The sequence below is a fragment of the Corapipo altera genome, unplaced genomic scaffold (genome assembly GCF_003945725.1).
Source record: "Corapipo altera isolate COAL_440 unplaced genomic scaffold, ASM394572v1 113, whole genome shotgun sequence".
Taxonomy (NCBI): Eukaryota; Metazoa; Chordata; class Aves; order Passeriformes; family Pipridae; genus Corapipo; species Corapipo altera.
The window spans coordinates 2592457-2612750 of NW_020884895.1; the positions used below are offsets into that span (position 1 = coordinate 2592457).

At 48.0% G+C, this 20294-nt stretch overlaps 2 protein-coding genes across 3 annotated transcripts in view; one reads left to right on the forward strand and one right to left on the reverse strand.

The window, feature by feature from the left end:
• Window positions 1-18430, forward strand: COPS7B (COP9 signalosome subunit 7B). Of its 2 annotated transcripts, XR_003528318.1 has the most exons (8): window positions 1-63; window positions 1949-2124; window positions 3349-3424; window positions 4947-5035; window positions 5620-5822; window positions 6975-7080; window positions 8435-13363; window positions 14121-18430. XR_003528318.1 is itself a non-coding variant. In XM_027647147.1 (7 exons), the coding sequence occupies exons 2-7, from the start codon at window positions 1963-1965 to the stop codon at window positions 8591-8593; spliced, it is 795 nt and encodes a 264-aa protein (XP_027502948.1). In that variant the 5' UTR covers window positions 1-63; window positions 1949-1962; the 3' UTR covers window positions 8594-18430. The 2 variants fall into 2 exon arrangements, 1 of the variants encoding a protein (XP_027502948.1); XM_027647147.1 differs by having other exon boundaries at window positions 8435-18430.
• Window positions 18430-20294, reverse strand: part of NPPC (natriuretic peptide C) — an 11384-nt gene continuing 9519 nt past the window's right edge. The window contains exon 4 of the mRNA XM_027647149.1: window positions 18430-18886. The gene's annotated coding sequence lies outside the window, so the exon portion shown is untranslated. The remainder of the gene's footprint in view (window positions 18887-20294) is intronic.

The window sequence follows — 20294 nt, forward strand, 5'->3', positions numbered from 1 at the left end:
GCGGCCTGAGGCGCGGCGGGCTCGGCGCCGGGAGCGGCGGGGCGGGAGGCCGAGAGCCGACAGGTAACGCCGGGGACCGGGGCGGCCGTGAGGGACCTCCCGGTATATCACCCCCTGCGGAAGGGCTCGGCCCGCTCGGTGGGGCCCGGGGGCTCTGCCGGGGGTCGGGGGAGGGACGGCAGGGCCGGGAAACCCCCGCCTCCCTGTGCGGGGTCTGCGGGCCGCTTCCCGCCCTGAAACCCCCTCAGAGAGGCCTGACCAGGAGAGAAGCCCGGTTTGTCCCCGTGCGCGGGTTGTCGTAGCCTTTGGCCAAGCTCCGTTGGACTGTTTTGTGTATTTCAGTCGCTTCTCACCAGGATAAGGCGCTTGTGGAAGCAGCGAGGTATTCCCGGGTGTGCGGACAGGTTGCAGTAGCACCGCTGTTGTCTGAACGTGTGCTCGGGTAGGGGCAAAGGGTTGGCATTTCTTCCCTATCAGGGCATGGATGCAGCCAGCCAGGTTTTTGTAACCTCACACTCCAGCGTGTGGTTTGGTTATCTGTGAGGGAGAAACAATGGAACCGAGGTATCTGAATCCCATTCCCAGCTCTCCCAGTCCCTGTGCTCTCCTGAGGAAATTGTCCTCTCTGTTTCTTCTCCATGAGTAGGGAGGGCAGCACTGGTCTATGAGGAACCCACACTGAGTGTTACTGTGTTGCAGGGATTTCTCAGTCAGCAGTGAGGTGCTGTTCTTGTGTTGCACTTGTGCCTCTGATGGAAAGAACATTTACACCAAGAGCTGAGACATCTCTGTGTGCAGTGTGAAAGGCTGTCTGCTCAGGTTGAGACCATTGAGGTGTAAAATAGCAGGGTAAAATGTATTTTTAGAAGTTGACTAATACAGGAATTTGTGATGGCTTCACAAGCCTTAATTTGGGTAGACCTGATGAAACAGTGAAACCTCTGTGTGACTGTGCTTCCCCCCCACAGGGGAGGATGTGGGCCCGGTGGTCACATAGAACCAGACACAATCTCTGGTGTTTGGTTCTCTGCTGATTGTTTGATTTTCTTCCAGAGTAAGAGTTACACCCTCTACTTGATACTTATCCCATACAAACATAGCACAACTCTACCCCCCTCATCTGCCAAGTTCTTTGTTTGGTGTCTGAATAACATGCTTGGGAAGTTTTGTCTCAGTTGTTTGTAAACAAACAACTCGTGAACTTGTTAATAAATAGTGGTTTAGGTTTCAAAAACAACATGTTGGTGCTGGGAGACAACATGCACACCAGAAATGTCAGGCAGCAGAGGAAGACAAAGACCTCTCTTTACAGGGACTTAAATAGAGCCTTTGTAGACAGGGTATTTTTATCACTTGAGCTTTCCAGTTAACCCAAAACACTTGAACTGTGCAGTGCAGACTGTTGAGCTGCTTTACAGGCCGGTTCTCTTTGCCTTTGGGGCTCAGAAAGCAGTAGGAATTACGTGCACACACTTTATCTGTAGTCAGTGTAAAAGGAAAAGGTGTAGTGTGTGGGCACACAGTGTGGATCAGTCCTTCACAGGGAATTATATTAGTGGCTGGTTTTGGGGTGTGTAATGAGGAGGGAGGAAGCCTCAGCTGACCTCTAATAGATGTATCAATAAGCATCTCCACAGTTGGCATTATTTGGCAGCACCAGTATAAGGAAAATCTGATAACAGCATGAAATCTAAACTCCTTTTCTACTGGCAAGAGCAGATCCTTTTAGGGGACTGAGCAGACAGAAATTTTGCTCAGATACTGTGTGAATCATTTTTACTCCCCAGATAAATCAGCAGTTGAACCTGCTGGGTTTGTGGCCTGCCCCTGGGTGCTGGAGAAGAGCCTGGCTCTGCTGACACTGAAACAAGCTCAGCAGCTCCTGGTCCACTGCCAGGACTCGGCAAAGGAGGAAGGACTTATTAATATTATGTTCTTTTATTGACAGATTGAAAACCGAGAATGGCAGGAGAACAGAAACCGTCCTGCAATCTTCTAGAGCAGTTTATTTTACTGGCCAAAGGTACAAGTGGCTCAGCTCTGACTGCTCTTATAAATCAGGTGCTGGAGGCTCCTGGGGTTTATGTCTTTGGAGAGCTGTTGAAGTTAACAAACGTGCAGGAGGTAAGAGATGAGTTTCCATCCTAATGCCCTTTTCCGCACTTCCCCAATATGAGGGATCCCCAGAAATTTCCACACACAGCCTGTGCATGAAATTTCTGTGCCAGGAAGGGCCTGATGCAACTTATGTTGGTTCTGAGATGTTTGTGTGTGAGAGACTGACCTTTCTTTTGCCTTGTATATGTTAGGTGTTAAAAAATACCTATATAAAGCTTTGCTACCTTAATGCAATTGCTAGCACAACAAAAATCTGGCAACAGCACAGTAACAGAGTTAGGAAGGCACTTAGCCAGCCAGCAAAAAAAAAATCCCTTTCTACTCCTTTGCTGTCCTGGAAAGCAGAACTTCAGTGCTCTCCAAAAGTCTTTGTGAACAGATGTCTAGTGTATTGGGCCTGGGTGGTAACCAAATCCAAACCATTTCAAACCAAGATGGAAAGTAAGTTCCAGAGCTTTTGCTGAGAATGCCTTGCCAGCCCCTGCCTCTACTGCAGTGAGGGAATATAAGCTGAGTATCTCTGCAGCTGGAATAACGCAGTGTGCAGCAAGTTTGGCTTTCCAGACAGGCTCCTAAATATGCCCAGAAGTGCCTCTATGGTTATTCAGCATCAAATCACAAGGACTTTTTTTTTTTCCCCTGGATTTGTGTGCAGCAAATTTTATTAAAAAACCCCAATCAATAAAAATCACTGCTTGGTGCTGCTGTTACTCCATTGAAGTGTTTGCAGGCAAGGAGTGCTGTTACATTTGAGTGTTCAAATGCATTCAACTCACAGTGTTCCAGCTTGCTTTGCTTTGAAGCTGTGGTGGCTCTGCAGGTGAGCTGCCTTAGCTTTCACAGTCATAGCCAGGATGCTTAACCAGCCATCACCACTGCCTGCTTGCTTATCACATGAGGAGAAGAGCTGGCCCTGTAGGCTGTCAGCTGAAATTAAGATTTGCCTCTTTCTTTTACTTCCTGAGGTGCTGTACAAAGCAGTTGACAGCCCAAACTGTAGTTATGTTCTGGTGCATAGAAATGGCTGGATCACCTTGACTCTAAAACTGCTGAAATTTGCTGCTGCTTGTGAGCCCTTAGAAAGAGTCCAGCTCTTTAAGGCCGAGATGTAATTGCTTTTCTGGCTACTTCTTGTCCTATGCAGGCTTAAACCATTCTCTGGAGAAGTTGATTATCAGGGTTGTGTTGACTGTTACTGTTTAATGTGAAATTTCTTTTCTCCCCACCCAGCTTGCTGAAGGGTCCAATGCTGCTTATTTCCAGCTGCTGAACCTGTTTGCGTACGGAACATACCGAGACTATGTAGGTAAGAGACTGCTGCCTGATTGCAGGGGGCAGGGCTGGGCTGCCCTCTGGGATTGTCAGAGGCAGTTCCTTGCTTTCTGTGATGCCTGGTGGAGTGTGGCTGGGGGAAAGTGTCCAAGAACAGAATTTGCTTGGGAGGAGAGTTCTCCGTAGGGGTTCTCTGGGTCATATGTGCTTTTTAATTGCTAAAATTAAAGGAAGGGCTAGAGACCGTGGTGTGTTACTGTTTTTTTTATGGGACTGCAGTGCTGGATGGAATTGGTCTGTAGCAGAATTTGTTGGTGTTCACAGACCACTTACCTCTGCAGAGAGCAATTTCAGACATGTGTTTGGAAATTTAGATGACACCGGTTATGGAAACTGCAGAAAACTTAGGCAAAATTGTTCTGCATTATTTATAAAAACCTGTATGGTTTATGAGACAACCTTTTATTCTGTGACAGCACTGCTGAAACAAAATAATTTCTTAGCTAAAATAGAAGTTGAAATAATGACTTTTATACAGCTTCAGAAGGACTATGTGTGAATCATCTTTGTATCTGTCAAAATGTGCTTTTATCTCTGGTGCTTACGCTTCCATTCTGCTACAATTTAATGCTTCATTTGTGAGTAGCAGCCTCATCCAGACCATTACAGAGTGTGACAAAGAATTCTGTCATAGTGCTGGCTATCACTGTGGTGGATGAGCTATCTAGTTCCTGTAAGGAGAAGTGGCATCTGTAAGTGCAAGGACTGGAAATTCCAGTGGCTGTGGAGCAACACGAGCCTCATGAATTCTGTGACTGATTAGAGGATGTGTTTTCTCTTCATGGCTCTTTTGTCCCAGCATGTGACAGCACAGATCGTTCTTCCTTTTCTAGTGAAGAAAGAGAGATGGGTAAAAGTAGTCAAAATGTAGAGCATTGTATGAGGTGGGATGGATGGGAGAACTTGAGTGGCCCTGAAACATTAATTTCCATTAAAGTAGATATTTTAAAGAGTTTTTTTGCTTTGGAGAGCTGCTGGTTTCCTTTCTCTTTTTAAATATTCATGAGGCACATGGATATAATACAGTGACAGTGTGGCAATCGAGATTAATAATTTTTCCTCTCTTCCTCAGCCTGGTACTTTACACTTTCAACTCTAAATTCTGCAGTTCTTTAGAGAAATAAAACCAGCTGTATTTGCAAACAGATGAACCAGGGAGGAAGATTTTATTCTGCCAGCTTGTTAATGAAATAAAAATTACTTGTTAGAAACAAAACGTTGACCAACTGTTTTGGCAGGGCACCACTTGTGAATTACCTTCTAATTCCAGAAGCAGAATTACTAAAGAAGCATAGAAGGATGGAATTGTCAAGTTGTTTTTAACTTTTCCCCTCTCTCCCTGGGTGTGCCACTCAGTCTGCAGCAGCAGCAGCACTCTCTGCTCACCAGCACCCACAGTTGCTGGAGGAGTTCAGCCTTCCAGGGTTTAGTGTAGCACAATGGATTATATAATTTCTGAAGTAGAGTCCTGAATCTTGTCTTTTTGACATTAACAGCAAACAAAGACAACCTGCCTGAATTAACAGTGACTCAGAAGAACAAGCTGAAGCACTTGACAATCGTAAGCCTGGCGTCCCGAATGAAGGTAACATGCCTGCAGTGTGACAGCACTTGTTTCTTGGTTTAGCTTTAGAAAATATCTTCCATTCTGTAGCACTGAAGTTGTTTCAGACTGCATAAGTACTCACAGAAAAACCACTGTACTAGGACAGTACCTGCAGTGTACAGTGTTCTCTCCTGGTGCATATGGGACATTAGCCTAGTGGAATTCCATGGATGAGGTATAAGCATGTCTGAACTGACATGCAGATTGGTCAGGAAGGCCTGGGAAATTTTGTATGGTTCATTCACTGCTGGAAACGGAGAATCATACTTAAAAGCACTGACTTTTTGTTCTAGAGAAGGCTAAGCAACACTCTTAATTTCTTCTACAATCCCATTACCTTTTTTCTTCTGTGATGTGCTAATACCAAAGCTTCAGGAATTACTGAAGTTGTGACAGAATAGTTCATGGCCTGGCAGGTGTTTGTTCTGCCACAATCAGTCACTGCTGCACGTGCAGGTTAAAGCGTAGGATACAATAAATGTTTGAGTCTTGACCTTCTGAGACTTAACTGTTCATTTTTGGCTCTAGGACTGTTAACTTATTCTTGGTCTTGCTGTTTTTAGTGCATTCCCTATTCCGTGTTGCTGAAGGACCTGGATATGAGGAATCTGAGGGAGCTGGAAGATCTGATTATTGAAGCGGTTTATACAGATATTATCCAGGGGAAGTTGGATCAACGAAACCAGGTGTTAGAGGTGGATTTTTGTATTGGTAGAGACATTCAGAAGAAGGACATCAGTAACATTGTCAAAACACTCCAGGAATGGTGAGGCAGTCTCTCTACCTTTCTTGTTCCTTGTACGTAGCTTGTCCTGTTTTTAGCTTATCCTCATTTTCAAGTGCTGGCTCAATTGCACCATGTTCCATTAATCAGGAGTCTTGTGCTATAAATCGGCACGTGGAGGAGGAGTCTGTTGGGCAAGTTTTCCAAGATCCCATCTGGGATTCAATTTGTGTCATGTATCAAGCCAAACTACCACATTGTGAGCTTCTGCTCACACTGTTGCTTTTACATGGCAAGACCCCAGCGAGGAGTAGAGGCCTTTGCAGAGAGAGGTGCCAAACTGGACTCAAGGTCCTGTGGTGGGAGCTACTCCCCTTCCTGCTGTTACACTTGATAACAAAAGCAGAACTTTTCAGCCTTTTTCACTGTGATGAGAACTGTGTGGGCAAATTCTAGAGAATCACTGCTGCCTGCAACCATAGTGGGACTGTGGTATTATCATTTTGTATCTTTGCCAGGAGCTGCTTCTCATCTTTTTATAGGGCTCCTTTCCCACCCAGAGAAATTCCCCTATAGACTGTGGAGCCTGTGGCAGGTCTTGAGCTGACTGGGAAGTGCTTTGTAGTTGGTGTGGTAATGAGCACATGAAAAGTAATTAAACTGCTGGGTAAATACACTGTCCTGAGGTTGGGGCAGGTTTTTTGCTTCTCTACTCCAACTCTCTTAGTCCCATCATGGCAGGAGGGCTCTGGCAGCTTCCAGGACCTTACAGCCCTGTTTGGAAGGTAACAGTGAACCCACTGCCAGTTCTCTTTTTGTCTTTTCCAGTCCCGAGTTCTTGTCATTTGAACACTTATTTCAGTATTACTTTTTTCTTTAATTTTAAAATTTTTCTTACTTCTAAATAATATGTTGCACCCCTGTTGAAGCCATAATTCTGACTGGAAAGAAGGGTTGGAAGTACATTGAACCTGCCGTTACTCTTTGATGGTAAGAGTAACACAGACTCTCTGGAGAATGCTGTGAAATGCGTTGAGTTTGCAGCAAAGCTTTTCTTGCCAGCTTTTTGCAGCTCTAAGCAGGAGGTATAAATTTAATAATCTATTAAACTTTTGGATGAGTGTGACTTTTCAGTGCCTGACTGAGCTGCTCGAGAGAGAAGTTGTAGACACTGACGTGGTTTGTGTCTTGCAGGTGCGATGGTTGTGAGGCGGTTCTTTTAGGAATTGAGCAGCAAGTACTTAGAGCCAACCAGTACAAAGAGAACCATCACAGAACTCAGCAGCAGGTAGAGATGGAGGTGGGTACAGATTCATTTCAGGCTGCTCTATGCTGTTTGATAAGTGTTTGTTTGCTGAAGAAAATGATCTGGTAACACCTGGTTGATGGTCATGGCTCTCTGAAGCAGGCTGGCAATCATGCAAATAAGGTGTGGGGTAGGAAGAAAACACGGCTGTTTCTGAGTGCTAGTAAGACCACAAACAACACATTTGCCCACTATGAGCAGATTGCATCTTTCTTGATACATTTTTATAAATTTAGGGTAGGTGACTGCACTAACTGTTGTCCTGTATCGATTTGTGTGGAAAACTGTGCTTTCGGCACAAAGCTTTGATACAATTCTGTTCCTTTCCTACCGGGCAGGCAGGAAGGAAAAAAATAAACCATTTCTCTTTGTTTTGCACCTGAAAGTGTGATTAACAAAAATCTCTCGAGGCTCCTCGCTTTTGCAAAAAGTGCCCCCGGCAGCTCCCCCGGGGGTCGGGGCGGCCCGGCCGGGCCCTGCGCGCTCCCGCCCGTAGGTGGCAGCACGAGCCCGCGGTCCGGCCCGGCCCGTGCCACCAAACCCGGCTAAAGCCGCCGGGAAGGGGGGAACGGGCCTCCCGAGACTCTGGACCAGGGATTATTTCTTGCAAAGTGCTGCATCCCTGCAGGTTTATGTTTGCATGTGCTTGGCGGCTCGATCGGCATCCAAAGCACGTTTGGTTTGCCAGATGCCTTTGGCCTGGTGTTGGTGCACCTGACTCCCAAACCTTGGGTGTTTTTTTTTGAAAGTTTGCTCATTGTATTTGTAGTGAGCCCTACAGAGTTCCAAGGGACAGAGGATGGTGCCTGGTGACATATCTCTCCTTTTCAGCCAGAGTAGCAGAAACATTACTGCTGCCTCCCATGAAACCAGTTTCTGTTCCCACTTCTAACAAATACCTGTGGCTCAGCCAGCAAGCCAGGTCAAATGGCATTTTCCCTTTTCAAGTGCTGTCCTAACAGTAAATTTTTCTTTCACGGTCTTCTTTCTTCTGCTTCTGGCCAACAGAGAGGTACAATGGCTGCCTTCTGCACCAAGGCAATAGTAGGTCCCTCCATCCAGAAAGAAAGGTGGTACAATGTTGTGCCATTGTCTCTTAGGGAAAAAAAAAGGAATCCCCTTGTTATTCCATATCTGACCCAGACTGGAAATATTAACAGCTCTGGCTGTAATTGAGGATGAAACATTACCTTTATTAAAGTCAAATGCAGAGCATGTTACTGCTGGGAGAGGCTCTTTTGTAATCTCCACTCTGTACTCCAGGGGATTTTCAATATGTTTATGAACAGAGTTTCTGCTGTGAGGGGAGGAAGAAGCAGGTGCTGATTCACTGTCTCTTCTTGGCCAGGTCACAAACATAAAGAAAACATTAAAAGCTACAGCCTCGTCGTCGGCACAGGAGATGGAACAGCAGCTGGTAGAGCGAGAGTGCCCTCCACACACAGAACAAAGGCAGCCCACAAAGAAGATGTCCAAAGTCAAAGGGCTGGTCTCCAGCCGCCACTAGAACATACCATCTAAATTGTCATTCAGTTAGGAATGACAACAGGAGGAGCAAAAAGGGCCTGCAACTCCTTTTTTCAGTGGGTTCTGGGCCAGTCCCTTCCAGGCTGGCAGATAAAAGCCCTGTTGAATACAGCTCCCAGTTAGCAGCACCTGGCTAAGTTACACTGTGCTGCCCCTATGAAGTTTCAGGGTGTCCCTGTTCTGGTCTTCTGAAGAGGGACTTTTAAAGAAAGGGACTAACCAAAAGGGGCAGGAAAAAACCAAAATATCTGTGGACAGTTTTGCTCCCTCCCAGCTAGTTTTATTGCTGCTTAACCTTGAGGAAGCTGCTGTACTAAATCAGATCTTGGGAGAGCTTCTATAGCAAGTGTCTGAATCCCAGGGTTCAAGTGTGGCTACCAAAGCCAGGCTGGGAGTGAGGAAGCCATCAACACAGATCTTTTCATTCCCAAAGGGAGCGCAGGAAGGTTTCTAGGCCAGAAACTGCTTTACATGGTAGTCTTCAGCTTTTCTGCTACCCCTGTCTGTTTTAAACTGGGGTGAAATTCACACTACCTCGCTCTGTGAAGGTGAGATCCAGTGCTGGGCTGTTTACTTAACTGTCTGTTTACTGCCCTTACTAAGCCCGTTTATCTCTCCCAGATTTAAAGCACTGTTCTGCATCTCCGAGGCATCAATACAATAAGGAGGAAGCAGGCTGCTCTTTCTCGACTTCCTTCTTGCAGGTGGTCAGGGGCATGCTAGAAACTGTTCCTCCTGAATGTGATGTGACCTCCCAGAGCTGCCTGTGAGTTGTTTCCCCCATTGATACCTTCGGAGGGTAATGCATTCGCTCTTCCTTGGATGCTGGCGACAGTGGTCTGCACGGGAGAGGAGCCTGTTTGGCACCAAGGCAGGCTGGTGGCCCAGGACCCACTGGCAGGGGTCGCAGCAGCATCCCCTTGCTGAAGCAATGGACTTGACTAGTTTTTCTGAATTTTGAACACTTTCAGGTTGTATTTTCTTCCCTTGTTTTTTGTACATTGTTGTGATTCTAAAGCATTTCAGCCTTTGTTTTGTGGGGTTTTTTTATTTGTTACAGACTAACTTCAGGTGATTTGCACCTAGTTTGTCAAGGTGTGGGGTTGTTTTTTTTTTTTTTTAAGGGGGAAGCATTGAAACAGCAATTCATGAAAAAGCACATTTTAGAAAAAAAAAATTAAAAATGCTGATTTAATGTCAGAGTCTGGAGTCTTGACTTTGAGGCTGCTTTAGGCTTGTAGTCCAGTGGCACTTGTTCACTTGAGAATTTACTTGATTCTTGGTTTATGTTATCCAAAGGTGTGACTGAGCTCCCTTATTCATGTGGGAGGCAGGGAAGCGCCCTTCACGTTTTGTCAGTGGTTCACCTTTGTCCACCTTTGTGCAGAAGGATCTGTGGCAAAGCTGGTAGCTGAGCCCAGTGTCCTGAGCCTAAACAGCTTTGGCTGGTTGTGGAAGGTTTGTAGCTGTGCTCTGTCTTAGGCCAGTCGATTCCTCCCTTTGGGTCTAGCAGAGTGTGCTTTGCAGTTTGGACCCTGCATTTCACTTTCTGTAAAGGGAAGAGCTTCCCGTGAGCGGGCAGGGGAGCTGTTGAAGCAGAGGACTGTGACGATCCTCCAGTCCTGCAGCCAGCTGTCACCTGCGCTTGCTTGTGCAGTGCACGTGCCTTCCTCTTATTGCTACCAGGACTCTTTGCCATCTGCATTTTGCAGTCCTCAGTCACGAGACTTGTTCACTTTTGAAAGTAAATCCTTCTCCTTTTCTTCTCCTGCAGAGCAGGCACATCAGCTTTTAATCTGGAGAGGTAGATCTAAATAACCCCTCTCCAGCTTTCTCTGGGTCAAGTCGCGGAGGCTTCTGATTCTGATCAAGCTTCTGATTCTTTACCAGCTCTCTGTCCCCCCTAGATATGCAAGCCAAAATATTCCCAGGGAAGGTGTTAAGTGAGTAAGTCCAGAGCACAAAGCCTTCCCCTGTACCTCAGGGGAGCTGTTCCCCAAGCAGTGGCAGTACTAATTCCCATTCCAGCTTCTCCCAGTGTTTAGCTGACAGCTTCTGAGAGGTGCAGGTAGACTTTGTGTCCCCAAGTCTGTGTGACAGAGATGGATCGAGTCTGTTTCTGGCTTGCTGTGTGGACAGCTGCAGCATACTGGTTGTCCAGTTCCTCACTGGATTTGACTGCTGAGAATAGGCTCTGTTTTCTTTCCTTCCCATTTTTAATATCAGTCCTGTAAAGAGGCAGGAGGAATACAAATGCCTTTGGGCATTGTTTTTAGCTCCTCAGCAAGCCACAGTCTGCTGGAGAAATAGATGTGAGTTTGGCACCCTTGGTGTTTGTTCCCTGCCAGTTACAGGAGTCACATTAGTTTACTGGAGCTTCTTTAGTGTGTTGGAAGTTTTCGAGTTTGTTCTTACGTTTTTGCTGTTCTCAAAGCCTGGCTGGGGGTGAGGATCTTACTCGTGCTTCGGTACACGTTGCCTTTGATCAGCAAAGAGGCAAGGGAGGAAATAGCACTTTGAATAAAGAGCTGTCCCATGTTTGATGGCGACAGAGGACGGAGAAGGGACCGGGGTATTGGAGGGAATGGAGCTGTTTGCGTGTTTGGCTTTCCTGGTGTGCCAGCGACGGGCTTGGTGCCGCAAAAGGAGGGGGTTGTCTGCCATGAGCCCAGGCTGAGATGAGTCATTAACAAATGACATGCACAGAGTACCTGGGGGAGGCAAACAGCTCTGCAGCAGCTGGTTAATGAATCTGGCTTGAAGGAAAGAGTTAGAAGCTATTCCGGGAATGAAGCAGAAGGCAGAGTTGTTAACAGGGAAGGATGCAGGAGGTGCTGTGCTGTTTGAGAAGGACAACAGATAAAGATTCTCTTGGCTCCCTGTGACTACAGGAAGGGCAGCAACTCAGAGCAGAGTTGCATGAATTAGGGGCTGATGGGGACTGGTCTGTGAACAGTTTTGAGTGGGGAGTACCCAGGGAGCTTAACTGTGCTATGGGAATGAGAGGGAGGTGGGAGCAGAGGCAGTTTTGATGTAAAGTCCCATGTATCGCATGTGCCTGCTGGAGGCAGCTAAGGCAGCTTGTCTGAGCACTGCTGGACTCTGCTGGACACTGCTCCCTGGTGTGGGGAGAGTGTCCTGCCCTGCTTTGGTTTATGGCAGCAAAGAGCTGCTCCAACTGCAGCTCGCTCCAAGATTGCAGCAGGGCAGACTTTGAGCTATTGAACTTCTGTTTGCCTCCTCCACCCGGAGGGAGACAAAGTGGATGGAGCTGCCTTCCCTCTGCTCTTCAGGGCTTTATTGTCTAGCTTTGTGTTCTGCAGCTCCACTTGTACTACTGCTTGTTTAATATGGAATTGAGCACTGAGCTGGAAAATGGAAGAGAGGATCTCAGCTGATTGCAGTGCTGGTAGGCTGCCCTAGCCCTAAAGCTGTGCCTCATGCTAACAAATGTCCCTGGCATTCCTGCTGTGACTCAGTTGATACCAGCTAACATCAGGCAATTCTGGAATATGATAAAGCAATGCTGATGTCAGTCTTTTACAGAAGAAAAAAAGTTTTGGCTCAAAATATATTCATTTTTTACTTCCCTCCTCACCGTCTTAGATAAGTTGAATGCCAGTTTAGTCTCGTGTTGAGAGCAGGAGGGAAAGTCAGTGATGCTGACAGACCCTTCTGTGTTCAGATTTGTTCAGACCAGCCCTGCAACTGGTCTTGTGCAGATTTCTGAAATCCAGTGGGTGCTTTTGGAGCTGCACTCAGGCTAGCAGATCTCTCTCCATGGATTGTGTACAGGAGTAGGACCTGCAGAGCTGCTCTCCAGAGTGAAGCTGGGGAAGGCAAAGCTTTTGTTCCTATAGAGACAGTGGTAGAAAGAGATGACCATTCTCCCACCAGCCCTGCAAAGGGAATTTTGCTGAACAGCTTTCAGTTCCTGTAAGAATGGAAAATGATACAGACCTCAGAGGGTGGCTTTGGTTTTAGTGTCTTTATCCTATGGGGTTGAAATGCTTTGCTTCATGTGTGTGAAGCAGACTTGGGCTTACTTGTTGCAGGGGAGACAGAAGGAAGAGTGCCCTTAGCTTTGATAGCTGTATTGGAACGTAACAAATCACATAGGTAACCCAGTCTTTTCCTAAACTTTCAATTCTCTACAGGTTTATGTGAGTGCAGCTAAGCTGGAAACCACCCAAAGCCACCCCTGCAGGGTAAAACAGTCCAAGCTTGTGTGTTTGTGGGGCTGCTGTGCTGGGGTTTGTTACTTCAGCATCTGAGCCAATTGCAAACTACAATGGAGAGAAACAACCTTGTTCTTTATCATTCTTAAAAATGGGGAAATGGAGAAATTTAAGAACCTATAGGCCCAGCTAGCAAGACGTTGGGCACTTAGTCCCAAACAAAGTCTCTTGGTTTTTTTCCACCCCACTAATTCCTTTGTAGTATCTGACCTAATGCAAGGGAACCAAAACCTGAATCTACATAGCATATTTTTGTATAATCTGAGAGTAACCCAGGGGCAGCAAGGAAAGTAAATTAAAGTTTAGAGTGATCTCAGTTCCTGCTTGTAATCTCAACCTTGTATTCTTAATACAGAGTTTTAACCTGGCAGTCTGATTGAATTTCTCAGCAGAGTTCTTAGAAATATGTCATTGTTTCACTCTGCTCCATGATGAAGGTCCGTGTCTCTCAGGGACTGTTGACATTTTGCTGATATTTCATCAAGTTTGGCCCTACCACAGAGCTACCAGAGGTAAGTGATTGAGGTAAAGAGAGTGTGTGTTTACCCCCTAGCCTGGGCTGACCCTGTTCTCAGTGTCCCTGTGGTGGTATTCCCCTCTCTGACTGGTGAACCAGGCAAGGAAAAGGCAGAGCAGCACTTTGCTCCCTGTCTCTGAATCCAGAGGCACAGATGCTTCTTTTTCCCACAGTGTTTTCATCTCAGGAGATACCCTGTTGCAAATTGCCTGAGTGTGGTTACTGTGACCACGGCTTTTTCTTGATAAGCTCTAGTGAATTCATATACACACTGGAAATTCCAGGCAGTAATGGGATGCCATAGGGTCATTTAACAGTCCTGAAATGTGTATTTCCCCACAGAGCACAAAAGAATTTGAGCCAGTAGCCCTTGCTTAGTGTAATTCTAGTAGAAGATGGGACACCCTTCCGGATCTCCAGGTCTCCTATAGAGGCTTTGGAATATCTGTATCATTAGGGCATCTTTAAAATGCTGTAATCACACATGATACTTCAGTGTTTCCAGGAAAGCTGCTTGTGGTGGGTAAGCAAGGCCTCGCTCTGTCAGGGATCAGCCTTTCTCTGAGTATTTGGAGCTTGTCTGACCATAGGCTGTATCTTCATGGGTCTCAGGTTTGGGAGTAGTGCTGTCCAGCCCTCCAGACTCTTCCCAGAGATGCAGTTAATCTCAGCAGCCCTCATGTTTCGGTCAGTGTCTCATGATGAGCTATTGCAGTAAGTAACGTCTCGGTGTTTCATTGTCACCTTTGCAGCTGTTAGAGAGCACCAGCTCCTTCAGGATCACCTGCCAGCTGTGATGCTGTACCTTTTACATCACGACTGTGAGATGACACCTCTCCCTGCTGGCAAACAAGCCAGGTGGGTAGGCATTGCTCCTCAGAGCTGTTCTGCACCTCGGGAGGTGCAGGCCATTGCCTGGTGTAGCATAAAGGAGGTCAAGGACAAGGACAGCGTTATAAATAAGGGGCAAAGCGCAGAGCTGTGTCCTGTTCCAGCTCTGCTACAGTTGCAGAGAGCAACCTTGGGCAGATCAGCTCCTCTGCAGCTGCGTTTCCCAGGGCAGCCTTGCTCCTGTGTGCTGACTGTGACAGGGGTTCATGAAGGGCTTTAGTCTCCTGGCTGGGCAGAGGTTTATTGCTGATGGAATTAATGTGTATGTGCATCAGTAGGGGGGAAATCTTAAACCTTTTAAGCTTTTCCAGAAGTCATCTTCCTCTGTAGCATATCCTTCTTTTCTCCTGATGCAGATAAGGTGGTCCATTGTGGGAATATCAGCCCAGAGTATTATGGGTAATATTCCAGGTTAATTATGGAGGGGGCAGGAAAAATAGCCTGTGCCGTTTTCAACAATATCAAAGGGATGCTACCTAATGATTTTCCTATTAGCTCTTTTCCCAGCCTGCCAGAGTCGCTGCAGAAGTGTCATTTACAAAGGCAGTTTGCAACTCATTACCCTGGATTTTCACTGTAGTTCTGCTCCAGAGAGCGTGGGCTTTTGCTGCGTGCCCCAAACCTAATGAATTGCCTGATTCGGTTAGTGCTGCCATCCCTTCTGACAAGGTTAGTTGCTGACTGACAGGAAGGGGCCTGAATTCAATTCCCTTCTTGTTTTCGACTCACGCTTGTGTCAAGCGCAGGCTCCCTCTGGAAGCTGCCCTGTGATCCCTTCCCTTTGTTTTTCTGTATTCTGAGGGAAGCAGCCCATGCTTGGAGAAGTCCTGCAGCAAGTGGCAGGGGCATGTGTGCTGCTGCCCCTGGCAGTCCCTGCTCAATGCCTCAAGTCCCTTACCAGCTGGAAAATTCCTTTACTCTCCTGCTCTGGGGCTCTGGGCTTTTCTTTTTCTTCATTGCTTTGGGATTTGCTGTCACCTGAGCTGGGCTTTGTAACCCTTCAGCCAAAAAATACCTTGGAAAAGTTGCAATGTGGGCTGGGGGAAGAGAACTGATTTCCCACACATTAGAGGGCAACTGTGTCCCAGTTGTGGGAGCTTCAAGGTCTGCTCCAGCCTGTTTGAACTTTGCCAGGCACTTGTATAACAGCGCTGGAGAAAGCTCTTTGTCCTTTTTCACTAGAGAGCAGTGTGCTTTTTCAGGCTGGGGGCCTATGGCTCAACTCCTGCTAGGAATAGCTCCTGAGAGGAGAAATCAAGGCTGTTCTTGTGTCACAAGTGCTACCACGTGGAAGCTGAATGTGGCTACTGCTCATTCAGCTGGTGGTGCAGGAAACATGCAGGTGCTGAGAGTGCCAGTTTGAGCTGAGTGTGGACAGAGGAGCCTGGGACTCCTGCCCCCCTCACTTCCAGGTCTGTGGACACACACCTGCTAAATGCTGTTCTCTGAGCCTGCAGTTGAGATGTCAGATGCCACCCCCTGAGGCTGCAGCTTGCATCCAGGACATCTCTTGTCCAATTACGCTGTCTCTGGCCTGGGCTGTGGCAGGGGAGTTTTTTAGTGCTGCCCCTGGATGCTTTTACTGGATGTCTTGAGGATCTGACCAAGCTGACCCACAGGGGAGGCAGTGATGTTTCAGAGATCAATTTGTTTCTGCTGCATGTAGTGCCTTGTCCTCCACTCTTAATTAGATTCCTGTGGTCCCTCTTTCTTGCGGCCCTTGTTTGCTACTGAGCCCCTGTCAGGGAGACCCAGTTGTGGCCATATCAGCTGCTTGCTGTGCTCTAAGGAGCTGCTTCTGATTCCCCTTCTGGCTTGTCCACCAAACTGAAGAAGGTGCCCGTCAGTGCTCTGGAAACTGACCTCTGCTGGCAGTGCCACTCTGCCTGTCAGACCCACCGGTCTGGCTGTGCCATGGGGAGCCTGAGGTGGAGTGGATCTAAGTTATCCCAAGTGCTCTTTCACCCCCAAGTGCTGCCTTCTCTCTTGCACATCAGCTCACACCCCCATGTGGGCACAGTGTTCCTGTCCTGCAGGTGGGAATCCACCTGCTGAGGGACAGGGAGACTTATCCCTGGTCAGAGTGGAAGCAGCAAAGCAAGGAGCCAGGCTATTATCCTCTTCCTCTGCACCAGGAGCTCTTGCTCTGATTCCTCTCCTTCTGCCAAACAACTGTCCTTTTGCCATGCAGCTTTGTCCTTTTCCTTGGCCTTGCTCTTTACCAGTGGATGGAAGGAACCCGTGCTGTGCTTTTTCCCTTGGACTACGCTGCAGAGGAGAAATGGGAATCCAGACTGTACATGATTCCAGGCTGTGATCTGTGGTCTCCCCTGAAGTTCTGCTTCACTTAGGTGGTTGAACTGTGTGGATTGAGTTCCTTGGCCTGGATCCCCCCACTGTGTTGAGGAGGGCCCTTCTGTCACCAGGCAGGTGATTTTATTCCAGGTCTGGCTTGCAGCAAAGAGACAAAACTGGAAGGGGAATTGTCCCCACCTTGGTCCCAACCTGGCACTCTGTTATGGTCACTGCTCTGCCTTCATGCTCAAGGACCAGGACTCTGAGAGGGACCTGCAGCCACCACCTTCTTACACCGTCTTTTCAGACTTGGTGTGCAAGGTCTGCACATAAGCAATTCCTTATTGTCCCTTAGGTTTTCTGGGTGACAGTGGACAGTACCCTCTAATGGGCACCTCTTTAGCCCCTCCTTCCCTTTAGAGATGTGTGAAGCTGTAGAATGTTGTATTTGCCTTACAGAGCCCTGACAGTGGGTTGTCATTACCTGTGGACAGCTCTGGAGGGCTCCAGCTGACCCTCGTGTAGGGCACTGAGCTGCCACCGGCCCATCCTGCCTCCCTCCCTCCCAGGGTCTTGATTTTGTTCCCCGTAGGCAACATCTTACGTGGTCCATCAGCTGCTGCTCCCTGTCCAGCTGGACTCTGTGGGCACCACGAGGTGGGTACCTGTCTCTGATGGAGTCTGTGCTCGTGCAAGGTTCGAAACGTCACCTGTGTGCTCCTAACCTGATGATTGAGCTGTCGGGTGTCTGAATAAATCCTCTTGTTCTGTAAACCTAATGTTCTCTAATAGTTGGGGTGAGTCTGGCTGAAGGTTTCTATGGTTTCCTGGTGGTTGCTAAGGAAAAGGATCGCTCTGCCTCTGGGTCTTGGTGACTTTCTTTTTGCCCTGTCCTAGGTACCGGAGCCCAGCAGAACATAATGCTTGTTGTTTCCCAGCCCACTACAATGGTCAGGGCATAATTTGTGACTCCTGTCACGGCTGGGCTGGGCGCCTGCCACTCTTTTTTTCTAAGGCCTCTTTGAAGAACGAGACCAAAGAGCCTTCATGCAGGCGTTTGCATGTTTGCTGCGCTCCCCGCCCCCTTGCTTGCTGTTTCCTTTAGAGCTCCAAGTCATTTTAACGATTTATTTCATGCACTTTACATAGCAAGAAGCTGTAGCAGCAGCTGTGTCCATGAATCCTTACCAGGCAGCCCTCAGTATATTTTGGTCTGTCTACGTATTGTCCCAGACACAGTTAAATAAATCTCTGCTGGAGGAAGGGACTTTACAGCTCAGCAGCAAAGGGCTGGCGAATGGGAATATAAACAAGATACTCAGTGAGCTGCCGGATCCCGGAATAACAGTGCCTCTGGCATAAAGCTCTGTTCCCACCAGCACAGCTGGGGGCCAGATCCAGTGCGGGCTCTTTGTTGCTGTCAGCAGGGACTGCATCTCCATCCGGCACCCAGTGATAATATTATAGCTACGGGGTGAAAGTTGGACCCAAACCTGCAGACTGGAAGCAGTTATAACATGTCTAGGCCAGATGCTGCCCTTGTCGCCCTGCTGTCGATCCGGGGCTCGGCTGTTGAACGTGGTGGGCTCAGTTCCACGGGTGCCATTTGGGATCTGGGCATGGATGAGCTCAGCTGGGTTCTGCAGAGGCTTGGAGCTGCACACAGCACCAGGCAGCATTCGATCCGTCAGGGCATCACAGGATTCACAAGTTTACTTTTGCATATGGGATCAAAGCTTAAAATATCAGCTGGCCTTTCTCTTGCTCCTGACTTTTCTAAAACATCTGAACAATTTCTTCTTTAGCTCTGTTAAAATCAATCAATCCGACATTTAAATTGTATGTGAATTTGATAAATAAAGACAGATTACAAAATGCCACATGGAATGATTTTTTTTGTTTTAAGTTCTTCAACTACTTAGGACAAAAAAATGTTACAATGCTCAACTTTTCATTTAGTTACATAAATAATTTTTTTATAAATATCTCTTTATAAACAATATATAAATAGCTTTACAACATAAATACATTTATGCATGACATGAATTTACAAACAGCAACGTTATACAGCTGGCTTCATCAGTCTCTTGGAAAAGCACTGTCCCTTGTCTCAGTGAGTGTTTGTATATATAATATATATAAGATAGAGAGCACTTGTTAAAAAAGTAACAAAACCAAAACAGCTGGTGCCATGACTCCTCGTACCAAAAAGAAAAACACAGCCACGTCTTTTGTCCATTCCAGGGGGATCACTGCTCTTCTAGGTGTTGCCTGGGGGATGGCCGTGCCTGGCCGTGCGTGGTAGGAGAAACTGGACTATGGATTCAAAGCCCTGTGAGGAAGGAAAAGAAAGTGCCTGTTAGTAGTTGCCATACAACAACCCTTACCTGTCCCAAGCTGAAACCTCTGTCAGAGTAACCCTGGCCTTGGGCTGGGGGATGCTGAAGTCAGCAGAAGCCCTCCCTGAGCTTTTTGCTTGTGCTAAAGCAAAGAAGAAGCTCACCCTTCGCTCTCTGGCTGTTTGGTATTTAGGAGAGAGGCTGAGGGAAGCTGCTGCTCCTCCTGCCCCTGCATCTGTTGGAAATCTTTTTTTTCCTAATGATTTAGCAAGGCCAGATGCATATGACCTGGCTTCATGGGGTGTGTGTGCTTCTTGGAGCCCTGAGCTGCGTGATTCCTTGGGAAGACCAAGGAGCCTCTACATGAGGGTGCAGGGAAGCAGCACTCATCCCTCCAGGACAGGCCATGGACCAGCACTGGCATCCGGCGGGCACCTTTGGGCCATGCTCTTCCCACTGCTCTGCAGAGCAGCAGGATGCTGGATCCAGTCCCCTCTGTGCCCAGTTGTGTTACTACAGGGCCAGGGCAGGTCCCTGTGAGTGGGGCAGTGCTGTGCCATGGGAAGAAGAGGGAATGGCCTGGGCTGCAGCAGGCAAGTGCTTCCCCTGCTGTGAGTTCATCTGCGTGTGACCTGTGGGCAGGGCCAGGCCAGAGCTTCATGGCCCCCAGCACCTTCAGAGAGAGCTGGCTGGGGAGGCACTGCCAGATTTCTCCCAAACCAGTCATAGTTTGGCATTTCCTTCATCCCTCCATCCCTATGCAGTGGCTGTGGAGCACTGTGGGAAGAACTCCAAGCTTCCCATAACTTACTCAGATACAAAGCCAGAGTTGGGAAGTGCAACTCTTGGCAGTCACCACAACTAGAAGACACCTGGGGAACTTGTGTATTGTTTTTCCTCACATCAAAAGCGTTGGTGCATGGCTGAGACAGGAGGCTCACTAACCCTCCCATTGCAGGCACACGGGGTACCCTGCCCTCCTAACACCTACCCACAGGTCCACTGTGTGTGTCAAGCATAGGGAGGAACTGGGAACATGTGCAGGAGCTCCTCTTGCATCCTCCCCGGAGCCTACGGGTCTAGCTCAAACTAGGGGGAATCCAGCTTGAGCTGCTGCGGGAGCAGCTGGGGTCTCTGATCCTTCTGCAAGGCAGCAGGAGGGGCGATGGAAAGGTGGCAACGCAATTAAGGCCAACTTGGGGTCTCTTTTACCCACCAACAACGCCGGGTGTTGCGAAGCTCAGCGGGATGACCCCCTGCAGTCCCGCCCGCTGGCATCTCGCGTTCGCGGGGCAGCGCATCCCGCGCATCCCCCGCATCCCGCACATCCCCCGCGGTGCCGGAGCGCAGCCCTCCGGCCCCATCCCGGCCCCATCCCGGCCCCATCCCGGCCCCATCCCG

What these genes read in the sequence shown, in the direction of transcription:
- COPS7B (XM_027647147.1), top strand. Translation starts at nt 1,963, where the DNA reads ATGGCAGGAGAACAGAAACCGTCCTGCAATCTTCTAGAGCAGTTTATT. An exon ending in AACATACCGAGACTATGTAG is followed by an intron (nt 3,425 to 4,946) that starts GTAAGAGACTGC and finishes TGACATTAACAG; the next exon opens with CAAACAAAGACAACCTGCCT. An exon ending in GTCAAAACACTCCAGGAATG is followed by an intron (nt 5,823 to 6,974) that starts GTGAGGCAGTCT and finishes TGTGTCTTGCAG; the next exon opens with GTGCGATGGTTGTGAGGCGG.